The sequence below is a fragment of the Mauremys reevesii genome, linkage group 5 (genome assembly GCF_016161935.1).
Source record: "Mauremys reevesii isolate NIE-2019 linkage group 5, ASM1616193v1, whole genome shotgun sequence".
Classification (NCBI taxonomy): Eukaryota; Metazoa; Chordata; order Testudines; family Geoemydidae; genus Mauremys; species Mauremys reevesii.
The window spans coordinates 68,642,105-68,657,945 of NC_052627.1; the positions used below are offsets into that span (position 1 = coordinate 68,642,105).

The 15,841-nt window shown below is 37.5% G+C and overlaps 1 protein-coding gene across 2 annotated transcripts in view; it reads left to right on the forward strand.

Moving 5' to 3' along the window:
- LOC120405906 overlaps positions 1-15,841 on the forward strand; it is a 32,547-nt gene that overhangs the window by 10,293 nt on the left and 6,413 nt on the right. Inside the window, exons 5-9 of one of the 2 annotated variants that reach the window (XM_039539837.1) lie at positions 9-154; positions 373-473; positions 589-690; positions 2,750-4,628; positions 7,929-9,017. In XM_039539837.1, the coding sequence (XP_039395771.1) occupies positions 9-154; positions 373-473; positions 589-690; positions 2,750-4,628; positions 7,929-7,978 (2,278 nt within the window). In that variant the 3' untranslated portion in view covers positions 7,979-9,017. Of the gene's footprint in view, positions 1-8; positions 155-372; positions 474-588; positions 691-2,749; positions 4,629-7,928; positions 9,018-15,841 lie in introns of those variants that run through there. The other variant, XM_039539836.1, reaches the window with a different exon arrangement.

Below are 15,841 nucleotides of genomic sequence, written 5' to 3' on the forward strand. Positions count from 1 at the left end.
TTTTCCAGAATGAAGACTCAGCTTGACCTGATGCACATAGCATGTAGCTATGAAAAATCACCAGAGTCTACCCAAAAGCAAATGGATATCAAATCTGTGATTAATGAAATCTTGGCCTTACAGCTGACTTCAGTTGATTCATGCGTCGTTAAAGGTAGAAAAAAGGTGCATATATTTGAACACAGGGCACAGTTCATTATTTTTAACATATATGTTATAGTACCACAATAAACTTTACATTAAAGCAATACTCAGTTTTCAAAATGGAAAGGTTTGTTTTTTTTGCTGCCCCAGTTTCATAACTTTGTAAGTTTACATCTGATGAGTCAAGTGTTCTTTCATCAGTCTTATTTTATTCCTCTTTTCTCACAGAACTTTCTTCTGGAGGAAATGAAGGTTTAACAGGAAAGTATGCATATAAAAATAGTGCAAAACAATGGAAAGATCAGAAAAACATACACAACACATATTATGTAAGTTCTTGTTTACAAGACTTAATACTTTTTTTTTCTTTTTTTAATGGCTAAGTATGTTCTTTTGGCTTTGTAAAAATCCAAAATGGACAATGTCTGATGTAACTTTTTTCAGCCTGTAGTTGGACATGAGGAAACTTTGACTGACGGTCGTAAAATCTGTACTCGCTTAATGTCAATATCAGAAATGTCAACGTTTCAAAACATGAGTCATGAGGTAAGAATGCATTTTGGTGTAAGTATTGCTCAGCTGCTAATAGTGTTTGGGAAAACAAGTTACTGTTTTATATCGTCACAATCTTTTACTTCTCTTGGGGTTTATAATGGGCTTCCCTTTTTTTTTTTTTTTGTTCATTATGCTTAGGGCCCTACCAAATTCACAGTCCATTATGGTCCATTTCATGGCCATAGGATTTGAAAATTTGTTAAATTTCACATTTTCGGATGTTTTAAATCTGAAATTTCAAGGTGTTGTAATTGGGGGTCCCAACCCAAAGGGGGATTGTGTGTGTGTGTGTGGGGGGGGGGTTTCCAAACCTGTTTGTAGGGGGGTCATGGGATTGCTACCCTCACTTCTGTGAGAAGTGCAGAGCTTCCTGCAGCTACAGGAGGTTTCTGGAGGCTCCCCCCCTCTTCTCTCGCCCACCACCCACATACACGCAGCAGCAGTGCAGGGTATGGACTGGGGTGCTCCTAGGAACAAGGGGAGATCTGACCCAACTCCACAAGTCTCCTCCAGCTGGAGGAACCTCTGGGGCTGCTGCCCAGTCCCAGAGCATCCTACAGCAGGGGGAGGCACCCGGAGGTGGGTCTGGTTCCTCTTCCCCACCTCCCACACATCTGTGCAGAGGATGGACAAGTCCTGTCCCTCCCTAGCCAGATCTAGGAGCCCCCTAGGTAGAGCCCTAGTTATGCTAAACTGATACTCTTGATGTGTCAGTGACTTACTTTTAGTTCAAGCTACTGCGCACTAACCTTTTTCTTAAATTAAATGTAGAACTCCAACTACAACCTAGTTGCTTTCATAAAAAAGGGCTAGCTGTTGTGGATTGTTTAGTGTTACAAGTGCAAGTGGATTATTTTTAAACTTATTTGAGAAGTTAACATTTTTTTGGCCACACTAAATAGTCAATACCTTAAAGATAAGGTAAGGCCCAGTTTCAGTGGGAAAGATATTGTGATCAAACCCAAGTATGAATGAATGCCAAATCTTTTCCTGAGAAAGTTAGTCTGTGTTGATATTGAGCCTATGCTTCTGTGTGCATTTAAGGTGGTAACTCATGCTAAAAATTTTAAATAGTTAGTCCCAGTAGGTCATATGTCACAATTTCTGCAATGATGGGTTGTGTGTCCCCTCTAGTATTCCAAATCCCAGTTTGTTTTGACTGCAGTCTGTGAAGGAATATCTGAGTTGCTGCATCAAGCTTTATCAGCTGCACTGCATCATGCCCATCTATCTTCTTCCTCTAGCAGAAAATGGTTTAAAAAGATCTTCCCTCTGTAGTTATTTGACAGCTGTTTTGGCCTTCCATAACTAGTGCCTCTCCAGTTCCATATTCTCGAGAGTTAGAGGCATTTGAGTATTGTAGGCATAAAATGAATCAACTTTTGCCTTGTTACCATAGATACACAGCAGTCAAAGCTGTTATCTTAATGTGACTAAGAAAAATATGAATCTAAAAATTCGTTGGCCCTGGATAAAAAAGTACACCTCTACCTCAATATAACGCTGTCCTCAGGAGCCAAAAAATCTTACCGCGTTATAGGTGAAACCGTGTTATATTGAACTTGTTTTGATCCACCAGAGCATGCAGCCCCACCCCCCGGAGCACTGCTTTACCGCTTTATATCCAAATTTTGTGTTATATCGGGTCACTTTATATTGGGGTAGAGGTGTACTACATTGGATTTAGGTTTTCATTATTCTCAGAAGAGAATATTCTCTTAGTTATGTAGTTATAAAGATGTTACTTCTGTGTAGTCTCATTCTTTGATACTTATGCCATTGAAGTATCTGGATTTTAGTTTTATTTAGGTCACTTAAATATATGACTTTTAAAAAGTAATAGATTTCTTCTAAACTGAACAGTATGTATTTTTTTCTGTTGCCTTTTAACAGTGTCAGCAAAATATTCTAAGTAATTAAAGTAGTCTTAGAACATATAAGCACAACAAATAAACAATTTCCCTTCACATAATATTTAAAGAACTTGCAACTTTGATGGCTGACTACTTTCCCTTGTACTAAATAATTTGGTGATTTTCTACAACTGTAGGAAGTACGTTATAATTATTATATGGGTCATCGGACATCAGATCAGTTGAAGATGCAGACTTCACCTGCAAATACGAAGCATACATTTGTGATAACTGATTCTTCGAAGGATATGTTTTCAGCAGTTCCCCTTCTGGCCTCACCTCCCAAAGTGAAAGATGCACAGAGAATAAGAACACAAAAATTACAAAAAGGAAGTTTTAGTAACACTAGTTTTTCCAGTTCCAGTAGTTACAGATTCAGCTTTCCACCTGTGAACTGGAATTTCTCTGAATTGAACAGTGACTTGAAGTTATTTAATGGAACAAGATCTCCGGAAGTAAGCAAACTAACCTCCCCATCAGAAAATTTCAATGGCTTGGTAATAAAAAACAAAGTAAAAATGGCTCAATCCTCACCGGTTCCCATTTCTGCAAAAACACTAGCAAGTCCTAGCACTTCAACTGGCTTACCAGAATCAGCAACAAAACCTGTTCCTGTTTCAAAACCCACCTTTTTAGGTGCTCCCACACAGAGCCTTTCTGCTCCACATTTTATCCCCAATTTGGGTAATAACTCAACCTTACCCAATTTAAATAAGGCTGCAGCTACATTTTTCTTCAAAAAAGAGAAGAATAATTCGGTTTTCCCCACTTTTTATGTGGGAAGGTGTGATACTCAAGATGAAATAGGCAGTCAACATGGAAATTGTACGAAGTTTAACTCTTCAGCTTTAACTGAGGCTAAAGTTGCTGCTGCCTCTGCAAGTCCTAAACTAGAGTCATCAGAAAGTGGAAAGCCAGTTTTTTCATTTACCTTTAGCAATTCGGAAAGAGATTGTTTTACAGTATCCAAACTCAGCAATTCATTGAAGATTTCACCATTTTCCAGCCTATCTGAGAAGCCAGCTGAACAAAGTACAATATTTCAGACTAGAAAAGAGAACGTTTCTGTAAGCAAAGACGTAGAATATAACTGGCTAAAATCTCCTACAGTAGTCCCTCAGGAGCAGAGTACCAGTACCCCAGATTCCACTGCTACTATAGCCTGTACTACATCTAGTAGTGACACTGGAAAGAAAGATGTTTCCAAGACCCAGCCTTTCCCCTGTAATAACATATTTTCCTTCTCATCCAATAATTGTATTCTGGAATGTAAATCTTCACCTGTAATCTCATTTGAAGGCACTGTCAAGAGTACTTCCAACTCACTATCTTCCTCCTCGATGCTGTTTTTATCTAATAATAATAAAAATGAAAGTGAAAAAATGAAAATAGAATCAATTGACAATGCACATCCAGTTGTAGAAAAATCTACACCTCCAATATGTACAGTGGCCATATCTGAACTTACAAGTCCGAAGTGTAGCAATTCCTTTTTTTCTTTTGACCTATCTATGAAGACTGAAACTGAAGACACTCTTGTTCAACAGAATTCTTTGTGTGGTCCAGCTGTAGTCCGCTCTCTATTTTCAACAGGCCTTCCTAGTAAAGAAAGTAATGTATCTTCCACTCATCCTAGTGTTGCATCAACTAAACCTCAAATAGATGTGAAAGTTGAAGATAGTTTAAATATTGCTGAAACCTATAAGTCTCACCAAGATTTAGAAGAGATTTCTAGGAAGGAAGATGAACTTGACACTCTGCAGTTACAGAACGCAACTTGTCTAACTCCAGTGACATGTGGTGATACATTTTTAGGAGGCTCGGCACATGCAGTAGGTAAAGAATATGAAACACTAAATCATTCAGATTCTGATATAGAAGAGCTAAGTCAGGCATCAATGTCTAGTGACTGTAGTAGTGCATCAGAATATTTTTCGGTTGCAGAAGACAAAACAGCTAGTGAAAAAACAGGTACATGCACCATAGAGAATGAAACAGAAGAGAATTCCCTTCAAGGTAAATAATACTCAGATATCTGTTTAGATATGTTAGAACTAGGTAAATGTTTCTACTGAAATATATATCCAGTTTAAAAAGAGGTGATATCCTGGGTTGTTTTTTTTTCTAGAGCTCTTTGTGTTTGCCATGAATCTTAGTTGTTCCTATTACAGATAGACCCCATTTATCACAATCAACTAGAATTCAAAAGAAAGTAGGGATACTATTTTTATGGTACAAACTGATAAAACTGAATGTCAACCTCCAAAACGTCTTCCATTGTTAGAAATCATTTTTAACCCTAAATTCTATATCCTTATGAAGGTTGAAGCTGGAACTGTAGTTTCTTGCCTCTCCACCGGTTACCCCAAAATGTGGACCTAAATCACTCTCATTCTGGCCTGCCTATAACCATAAACCAATTTTTATTTTTTTCTGTCTAAATGGGTAATAAAGAGGTGGCTTGCCCTAGAGGAAATGCCAGGGTTTACTAGTGGGTTTGTCTCTGGCCCACAGAGGACTCTCCAAAGCAGACTAATTCTGCTAACCCATGGGAGGACACGGATACAGCCTTCTGCTCAAAGGATTGACATACAAGCAGCAATTGTTTGAAAACAGTGTCATTTATTTAAAGGAAAATAAGCAGTTAATACATTCAGTAAAGCAAGAAAGAATATGCTAATCTATTAAGACATAGTAAACCATAGTAAATAGTAGATTTACCATAGTAAATCTTAATTAGAAATCCTATAAAAGTGGGAAAATAAAATAAGATACAGACAACACAGAACACATAGATACGTAGACCATGTAGCAGTTATAATGTACAAGGGGGTCTCTTTGTACCTTGAATTTTACACCTTCATAAAGCCCAACCAGTTAGTAAACAGACCGTATATGTACAGGGAAGCATTACAATGTTACACATTAAAACACATGGAGATCTCCAATTCATATGTATGAAGCCTACATGTAACATTACAGTATAATCCTAAATTTGATACAATATAGCATACAAAGCTTCTATATATAGACATAAGAGAACATCACAGTATTACATATTAATGAAATAGTTACTAGTTAACACTAACATCCTACCAGCATTGGCCAAAGGGTTGCAGGATGGGTGTGGTGGCTCTCACAAATGCAGGCATCCAGCTTTATTTACAGGCACACCTAGTTATTCCTTAAGATAAAGTATAAAAATCAGATTTACACTCCTTCGCTATAAAATCCCTCTGTATTGTCTTTGCTCCTTCTGCTCTGTCTGAAAAAGCCTGTTGGCGCTGTTGCTGCTGCTCCTCCAGTTGGTGCCTTGGACTCCTGCTTCAGGCAGTTGCTTGCTCTCTAGAACCTTCTTTTTCTGCCTTCACTGTTCTTCAGTCTTGTCTGTTCTTATTCGTCTCGCTTCTCTCTCACACACACCGGCCTGCTGACTGTCAGCCTTGTATTCAGTTTCTGGCCTTCTGTAATTGGCTGAACTAGTATAATTAGGCAGGGAAGATCTATGCCAATTTCTGAACTTGAGAAAGCAACCAGTCAGCTTCATCTGTCATTCAAGCTGGTTGATCCTCCTCCTGAGACTTCTTTGCTATTAGCATAGCTTTTCCTCCTAGCCACACCCTTTAGTTCTCTTGGAATATGCTGAATCATTCCCCATTGAACTATCTAATCCTTATCGCCTCTCAGTCAAATCTGCTTCCATTTTGAGGTTTCTAATAGGAAATCATTGTGGCTGCCATTTTGGATCTTTTTAGCTCTAAACTATCAACTATTACTTGCCTAAAGCCTTTAATTCTGAAATGAACTACTGTTTTAAGCAAGCTAAAGCATTGTGATACTGTCACCACACATTGGTAGGTTAATTTGGAGATGTGATTTTTAAAATGTTTTAAACTCCTCCCTAGCTGTTTTTCTGTTTGTCTCTGTCCTGTGTGCAGTAGGCTGCTACACAGGATCAGAGCAACTTAATAAAAACCTTCTTGTATTGGCAATAAAGATATGGAATGATCTTTCGCTGCATCTTGACTGTTATCCATGCCATATTATTTAGCATAAATTAAACATACAGTTCTAAGCCATTTTATTCCAGTAATAGAACATTTAGATTTCTTCCATGCTTTTAAAAATAAAACCTCTGAATTAATATTCAAAACCAGTTCTTACTTTTAGTGTATGTTGGAGAGCATTGCTTACAATTTATTAAATACAATCCTAAATCAATAATAACAGTCATTTTGAGAGAGCTGGTGATAGTGAATCTTTGCATGATGGGCAGAGATTTCCATATATAGAGCAAATCAAGTGATGGGGGAAAATAAATTCTGAAAACAGAAAAACCTACATAAATTTAAAGGTTACTATGACAGCAAAAATGGTAACAATGGCTATGCTGCATTAAATCGCCTAATGAGGAAGGATTAATCAGGTGAATTTTCAGATTGTGAAATATAATACATACTAGAGAATTACAGAAGGCCAGAAATCAGTCCACAGTTACATTTGATAATTATTGTGAGATATACTGCCACCTCCAAAAGAATATTACTACTCTCTTGTAACTATGGTAAAATAGTATGAGGCTTAACAGCCCTTCCAAAATCATAATTCTGGATATTCTTGATATCCCTATACACGGCCAGTTCCTTTTTTGAATCTTGTCAAATTCTTGGTCTCAGCCGTTTCTTGTGGCAAAGTTGTTATAAAAAATTACTTCCTTTTATCAAGTTTTAATTAGCCACCTTTCAGTTTCGTTTAATCTCTCCTTGTGTTTTGAGCTGGAGAGTATAGAATTTCCTGATCTATCTTTTCTATACCATGTATTATTTTATATATTTATCACATGCCCTCTATTAATCTTTCTAAAATAAAATCCCAGTCTTTTCTGTCTCTATGGGAAAAAAACCTCATAACCCTGGATTATTCTTGTCATCCTTCTCTGAATCCCCTCTAATTCTGCAATATCCTTTTTTGAGATGGGGTGACCAGTATTACACTCATCTGCTGGCCTTGTTTATGGAAAGCTATAGTCTGTAGTTGCCACAGGATAAGAGCTGATCATGGAGCTAAAGGACTGAGAGCATGGATGGACTGGGTCATGTATATATGGAGGGTGCTGGCTGAGGCCCCTATTTGGTTCAGGGCTCCTCAAATCATAGAAATGGCCATGTCACTAAAACGTCATATAACTGCAACCTATATGATTTATAGACCTAAATATTTACTAGGTAGATCAGAATGTTTCTGCGATAAAATATATTGAAGAGTTAATACATACATTCAAAAAATTAAATATGTATTGTATGTCTCTCTTCACAGGACAGGAAATTAAGTCTACATCCATACAGAACAGTTGGTCAGAAATGTAATTGAATTTTCTAGAAACATTGGTCTTAGAAAAATCTCTTGTTCAGTTTACAGTAACATATTTATCATGCTCTGTTGAATCTATGCTGTATGTATATGCATCTCCAGATATTTAGATTAGTGAAATGTGGCTTTTGCTCTCTGAAAAGGTACATTCTAAAACCACCAAACTGCTAAAATAGGGCTAAAATAATGTATGCCTTTTAGTAAAGACAAACATCTAGATTTGAAAGGCTTTCCTTTCTGACCTTGAGTGATATATTGAATATAATCAAGTGTAGCAAGTTATTTTCTGTAATAGTTCCTAGGTGACAAGAAGGTGGTGTCTTTGCATGAAATGTTTATACTTACAAAATTTTAGACAGTAAACAGGATATCTAAACAAATCTGTCTTATCAGAATACATAGTTAATGGCCGAAGTGATGACATTTCTTCTTGTGATTTAATCTTTTGATCAGTTTCCCCAGGTTCAGTTATTGATCTTTACTGACCTCTATAGAGGAAGCAAGTATTTGAATGCATTGTTAAAGGCAAAATTTTAGTTATGGTAGTTGTCACTAATTAAGAAACATAACTTTTGATATTCTCTGCTGTATAAAATGGTACCAAAACTCTTCCCGATAGGTATATGTAATATCTTCTGTACCACCACTGTTTTTATCCAAGTTTTATGCTGAATTAGGTCCAACAAAGCAGTGACTTTTGTAATAATGTCTTCAGTGCCACCTGACATGGTTTTTCTTTGGCAGAGTTCTTGGCTCATCCATCATCCTGATACTAATATAATGCTGTTCTCATTGCCTTCATCAATAATTAGAATTCTAATGCCAGCAGTTGATGCTGTTAGAGGTTGGGATTCAGAATTGTTCTTTAATTATTAGTGTTATGCTTAATTTGTACACAGTGTATAGGAAAGAACACTGGAAATCATTTTCTATCTGATCTTTATAGCATTGTGGATTTATTTGCTTATCTGTTAGCACCGGTGTCAGTTGCTTAGTATATCACCACCTAATATATTAAAATATTTAAAACCATTAGTAGTAAATTGTTCCAGTCTGTTTTGTCTTGTAATTTAATTACACTCAGGTGGTTTGATTTGAGTTTCTAACTTTAACGGTAACATGCTATTGCTCATTTAGTTTATATATAGGCCAATATGTGTGGGTCCCCATTAATGAAACCAAAGATTTTTTTGTATGTGAAGATAGTTCTAGAAATTTGAATTTATTTTTTTTTGCCATTGCAGTAATGCTAGTGGAAGTTAAAGTAGACATTTAGTAGACAGCAGGTGCACTTCTAAACTGAAATGATCCCTGAGTTGCAAAGCATCTTATAACAAACTGCCTCGGAGACCCAGCAGGGAGCGTGATCCATGTGAATGGCTCCTGAAAGTATATGGTTAGGTATAGTTGAAGCAGTCCTAAATGTGCTTGGAACAGCATTCCAGCCATGACAATAGGTCTTTTTCCTTTTAAGTATTCTGAGTGTGAGATACAGGTAGACAATGAAGCTTAATTATAGGGAGAAGCATCCATACTGTGCTAGAAAGAACGACTCTGAATTGTTCTGTGACTTAGGAGCTAATTGGGTGCCATTGATCTGAAGTCAATGACAGCTCTTTTTGACTTCAGAGGTATAGGCTCACACTGAGAATGAATTGCAGGATTGGACTCTACGCAAGCAGAGCCTCTGACTTCAGACTATTCCACGAGGTCTTAATCGTCGTTTCATTCTCTCAAATGAATAACCCTCACTGCCTGGATGCTACTATTGAAACAAAAGTAATCCTTTTTTGAGAACATAGCAAAAACCTAAATATGCTAGAGGAGAAATTTCACAGAAGCTCTTGAACATTCATTCTATAGAATGATTTTATTGGTGACAACATACTGCATTCCTCTTCCATGCTTTCTCCTTTTATTATGTAATACTAACAACTTTTCTGCAGATCTAATAGATTTGTGTAGTGGTGTTGGAGAAACTTTTTCATTGGTCTTTAGTCAAGAGCTACATTGGTGATTTCTCCTCTAAACCAGAAGAGCATGCTCATATGATAGCCACCTATTTGAATGTTCATATGGAATGCTATGATAAAAGGATCAGTTGGCCATCCACTCTGTGTATTCTAATTCACTAGTAAAATACTATTCTCTTCAGAAAAGTCATTCTTACAGGATTGAAGCAGTAGCATTTGGACTTCTGTTAGGGCTGGTGTATGTTGAAAACATATTTTGGCGTAGCTACTTCTCTTGGGGCTGAGAAAAATCCACACCCCTGAAAGACATAGCTATACTCACCTTAACCCTGGTTACTCGCAGAGAGGTGGATTACCTGTGTTGATAGGAGAACCCCTGCCACTGGCATAGGTAGTATCTACACTGAAGAACTACAGCCGTTGTGCTGTTGTAACATTTCAAGTGTAGACCAGCCCTTAGCGCTTATTTTTAAGTTAGGGAAAGTATGATTTCATCCACTCTGTCAGACTTAAATGGGGTATTAAGTACTTTATCTGGTATGGATGAGCTAGATAAATTGAACTTTGCACAAGTTAGCCAGTGCCAAGCATCCATTTTCATAGTCAAACACCAGTTGTCTCTTACTAGACTGTGCACATTAGCAGTAATTGGTCATGCGCTAGCCTGTATCTGTCTTCTTCCTTTTTTTCAGTTCACATCTCTAGTGTGGATTTTTCAAATCAGTCAAGATTGAACTAACTGCTACCCTTGCAGCCAATGGGGGTTGTATCATTTATTCCAGTGGTTGCAGTAACAGGCCGTTACTGAGCCCTTTTGAAAATCCCACACTAAAGCACTATTAATTATTAATGAGCACTAGGCATCCACATTCCTAGATGCCTTTAAAAATCTCAGCCTAAAGCTTTAATAATATCTCCACCTCCTCAGACTCTAGGCTACAAACCATTCTCTGTTTCTCTTTAGTAATTTTAAAGAGCACAAGACTACTAGAGTGATAGCTAAAGCTTTGTTTCACTGTCCTTCCCTGAAATTTGTTACAAGCTTGGTTCCACTTTGCTTTAATAATTCATAATCAGACAAGAACTTATTTAGGATCCACTGCCAAGGTTGATAGGCCCCAACTTTAAGTATTAAAAAAATCATTGGATTAAGACAATATGGGACTTCTCAAAATCATCCTAATAGCTTTAAAAAAAACCATGTATTCTTGTGAGGGACCCTCCCACCATCTAGCCTTGTCTTTAGACAAACATGAGTGGCCATACTGGGTCAGACCAAAGGTCCATCCAGCCCAGTATCCTGTGTACCGAAGGTGGCCAATGCCAGGTACCCTAGAGGGAGTGAATCTAACAGGTAATGATCAAGTGATCTCTCTCCTGCCGTCCATCACCACCTTCTGACAAACAGAGGCTAGGGACACCATTCCTTACCCATCCTGGCTAATAGCCATTAATGGACTTAACCTCCATGAATTTATCCAGTTCTCTTTTAAACCCTGTTATAATCATAGCCTTCTCAACCTCCTCAGGCAAGGAGTTCCACAAGTTGACTGCGCTGTCTGAAGAACTTCCTTTTATTTGTTTTAAACCTGCTACCTGTTAATTTCATTTGGTGGCCCCTAGTTCTTATATTATGAGAACAAGTAAATAACTTTTCCACATTCACTTTTTCCACATCACTCATGATTTTATATACTTCTATCATATCCCCCCTTAGTCTCCTCTTTTCCAAGCTGAAAAGTCCTAGCCTCTTTAATCTCTCCTCGTATGGGATCTGTTCCAAACCCCTAATCATTTTAGTTGCTCTTCTCTGAACCTTTTCTAGTGCTAGCATATCTTTTTTGAGATGAGTGAGACCACGTCTGTACGCAGTATTCAAGATGTGGGCGTACCATGGATTTATATAAGGACAATAAGATATTCTCAGTCTTATTCTCTATCTGCTTTTTAATGATTCCTAACATCCTGTTTGCTTTTTTGACTGCCACTGCGTGGACATCTTCAGAGAACTATCCATGATGACTCCGAGATCTTTTTCCTGACTCATTGTAGCTAAAGTAGCCCCCATCATATTCTGTGTATAGTTGGGGTTATTTTTCCCAATGTGCATTACTTTACATTTATCCACATTAAATTTCATTTGCCATTTTGTTGCCCAATCACTTAGTTTTGTGAGCTCTTTTTGAAGTTTTTCACAGTCTGGTTTGGTCTTACTAAACTGCTTGAGATAGTTATCATCTGCAAACTTTGCCACCTCACTTTTTACCCCTTTCTCCAAATCATTTACCATTTGTTCATACCCTTTGTTCCCTTTTAACCAGTTCGCAAGCCATGAAAGGATCTTCCCTCTTATCCCATGACAACTTAATTTATGTAAGAAATCTAAGTACTCTATGTCCACTGGATCCCCCTTGTCCACATGTTTGTTGACCCCTTCAAAGAACTCTAATAGATTAGTAAGACATGGTTTCCCTTTATAGAAACCATGTTGACTTTTGCCCAACAATTTATGTTCTTCTATGTGTCTGACAATTGTATTCTTTACAATTGTTTCAACTAATTTGCTGGGTACTGATGTTAGACTTACTGGTCTGTAATTGCCAGGATCACCTCTAGAGCTCTTTTTAAATATTGGTATTACATTAGCTATCTTCCAGTCATTGGGTACAGAAGCCAATTTAAAGGACAGGTTACAGTTTAGTTAACTGGTATAAATCTGTACTTGTTACCTGGGGTTCTTTCAACCCAAAGCTCTTGGTAACTTTACTCTGTGCAAGGAGGTGTCAGGAAATAAATCAGGGGAGACACGGCCGTCTGATAGATGGCTGGCACAGACAGGACAACACAAGAGTGCTTTCACTTAAAGCTAAACTTTACTAGTCTCAAGCACTTACACACGTCTGCAACAAGTTTAGTAAAACACCCCCAACCCTTGATAATTACCAAAGCTGAGTGTGGCTTTCGAGTGATACAGCAGCAGCCCCTCTGCTGCTGGGGAACACAAGATGTATCCAGAGGGAGAGGCCAGTCCTGAAGAGTCCCCCAAATGAGTCCCCTTATTTATACATCAGTAATAGAATGACATGTCCCTTAAAGAAACCTTGTTAAGTAAACAGTTTAAAGCAAGAAGTTCCTTCTGATTATTGATTAACCAGGTGTGGGTTTTTCCAGAACTTGCAGCCTTGAGACCTCAATAGGCATTCCTGGGGCATATCCTACTCTTTTAAAACACATGTATCAGCAACTTCAACACAGTTCTTATCAGAAAGGACGTGGGGTCAAGCTGCGCTTTCGGTGGCACCCAAACCCCCCTCCCCTCCTGCCTTGGTCAAGCTGAGACTTGCTTTTAACAGCTTGCTGACTAGGCCGTCTTTAACAATAAGCCATAGTGGTTTCAGGCACTTTACTGGTTTGCTAAAGTCTCCCCGTACATACTTGGATATTCTGAAATTAAATATTTACATAAAGGGCTATGTACCATTTAAGTGGCTGCAACTATTTGCATATGTGTGTGTGTAGATATGGCCAAAGTCTACCTGCTGATACACAGCACAAGCCTGTGTGAACAATTTGCTACTAGCTTTAGTGCTGCCTACTTTTAAGATACCTTGCAGCTGTCATGCAGGATCTTTTTGGAGAATAGGGATGCTCCAGCGTTGTCCTAGGGTTGTGTCTACAAGGTCATAGGTCAGATAAGGCAAGCAAATCAGATAAGTATGAAGTCAGTATGCATAAATTAAAGGCCATGCCACTTAAACTGCTGTGAGGATGTTCTCACACAGGAGTTTAAATAAAGCATGTTATGTAGAATGACTTGTGTCCCTTGTAGACATCTGTTAATGACCGAGAGTGAGCTACAAGTAGCTGTCCCTAGAAACTTTCAAGTGTAAAGGGAATTGACTCTATTTTTAATAGACGCTTCAGAAAACTCTGGTTAAAACATAAATTTTAATTTGAAAAATGATACAATTGTCTAGTTACATCCTTTATTACAAAAACACTAAGTTAAATCTTAAGCTTAACACATCTGTTTTAAATTAAACATCCAAAGTATAGTATGAGCTATAAAATGAATAATTTATATTTATAATTAAAAGAAAATGGGCCAATTCTTTACTGACTAAAACCTAATATATTTATTGTAATTTTTATTCTAAGTGTGTTTGAGAATGAAAAGCGAGTAGAGCATAAACACTCAAGTTAAATTAGCTGCTAAAACTATTTTTTGTCCAGGTCTTCTGTCCAGAAGACTATATGTTACTGTCATTTCTTCAAACTTTACAGAGTATGTGATGCTCAGACTACAGTTTTGCACTGTAGCTTTCACTCGGTTGTTGAAATGCAACTACAACATTGTCATTTGGATCGTTACAAAGTTCACCTAAGGATGTTCAGTTTAAAAAAAAAATTACCTTGTTAAAATTGCTTGAGAGATATAAAAAGATATACATTAAAATTCTGTTTTGTCAGTACATATGTATACCATAACCAATTGCTTTAATAAGTGAAAAATCTTTGAGTAGATTGTAAGCATCTCCTTCATTTAACCTAGTAAAGGAAAAAAAAAATCTCAAATTATTTTAAAGGGTTATTAAAAAGAAACTTGTTACACTACGCTACAAATCCTCTCATTGCTCCCAGCTGGTAGGCAAAGTCCAGAGTAAACAGACACCTCTTGTTCCAGGCCACAAAGATCAACAAAGTCTAACTTTGATTAATAGAAAATTAATTTCAAAATTGAGAGCTCATAATTCAGGCAAAACAAAGTTGCTGTACTGAGTAAGATTATACATATTTACATAATCATGCTTAGCCTATTAAAATATTCAAAACAATCACATTAGAAAAGAGTAAAAATATGTCTGGGGAAAGTAACAAATGCATTAAATAACTAACTTTATTGGATAGAAAACAGCTATTGGAACAGCATGCAAAAGCAAAGCAATCTAAACTGTAATAAGTGGAATTCAGACCAATATGTTGTCTGCATTGGGAACAGAAAGAGATCAAAGACTCGCTGATTTGTCTATAGGCAAATAAACTGAATTGTGCAGAAAGGACTTCAGGTTATTAGTGCAATACTCCATGCAGGGGGCTGGAAATTTTGTAGCAGCTGCAGGTAAATTAACATTTGTGATGTTTCAGTACACCTTTCTTCATTTCTGTTGATATAAACTCAACTAGTTGTAATGCCCCATATTTCCGTTTTCATTGTTTTAGAATTTTGTATAGAAAACATTGTGAACACTACCATAAACAATGTACTAAGCATTGTCAAACATTTGAAGATGGATGATCTGTAAGGAGCTAGCAATCAAAAGACAGATAAGTATACACAGTTTAGGGGGAAAACTGGTAATTTTTGTACGAGTTAACTAGATTCACTATAGGCAGCAGGGGAGAAATAAGCCTATCAGAGCAGACTAGTTGACATGGTAAGTTAGTGTGTGGGGCAAGTCAGGGGGTGAATCTACAACATGCTAGCTTGCTGTGCAGTCAAGTCCCATGTTGGTCCTGGTACAGTGTGCCGTAGCAGGGCCTACACAGGTTACTACTGGTAGCATGCTGTAGCGTCGCACCTTGGCTTAACAACACATTAACTCTGTGTAGACCTTAAAGATGGAGAAAGGAGATGAGCTTAGAATAGCTGTACTATATCTATGAGGCTGCATGACAGAGTATGGAAGTGACTGAACGAGAAGCTGGGAACAAGGCAGAGAATGGATCAGGCAGGAGACTTTGCAAAGCTTGACCAATGAGGATAAGTTGAGAGAGGTAAACCAAACTTTGAAGGCAATGACAAGAAACTTAAATGTGATAAAAGAGCAGACAGAGCCAGTGGAGAGATTCAAAAATATTCAGAGGCGAGTAATCTGATCAAACTCA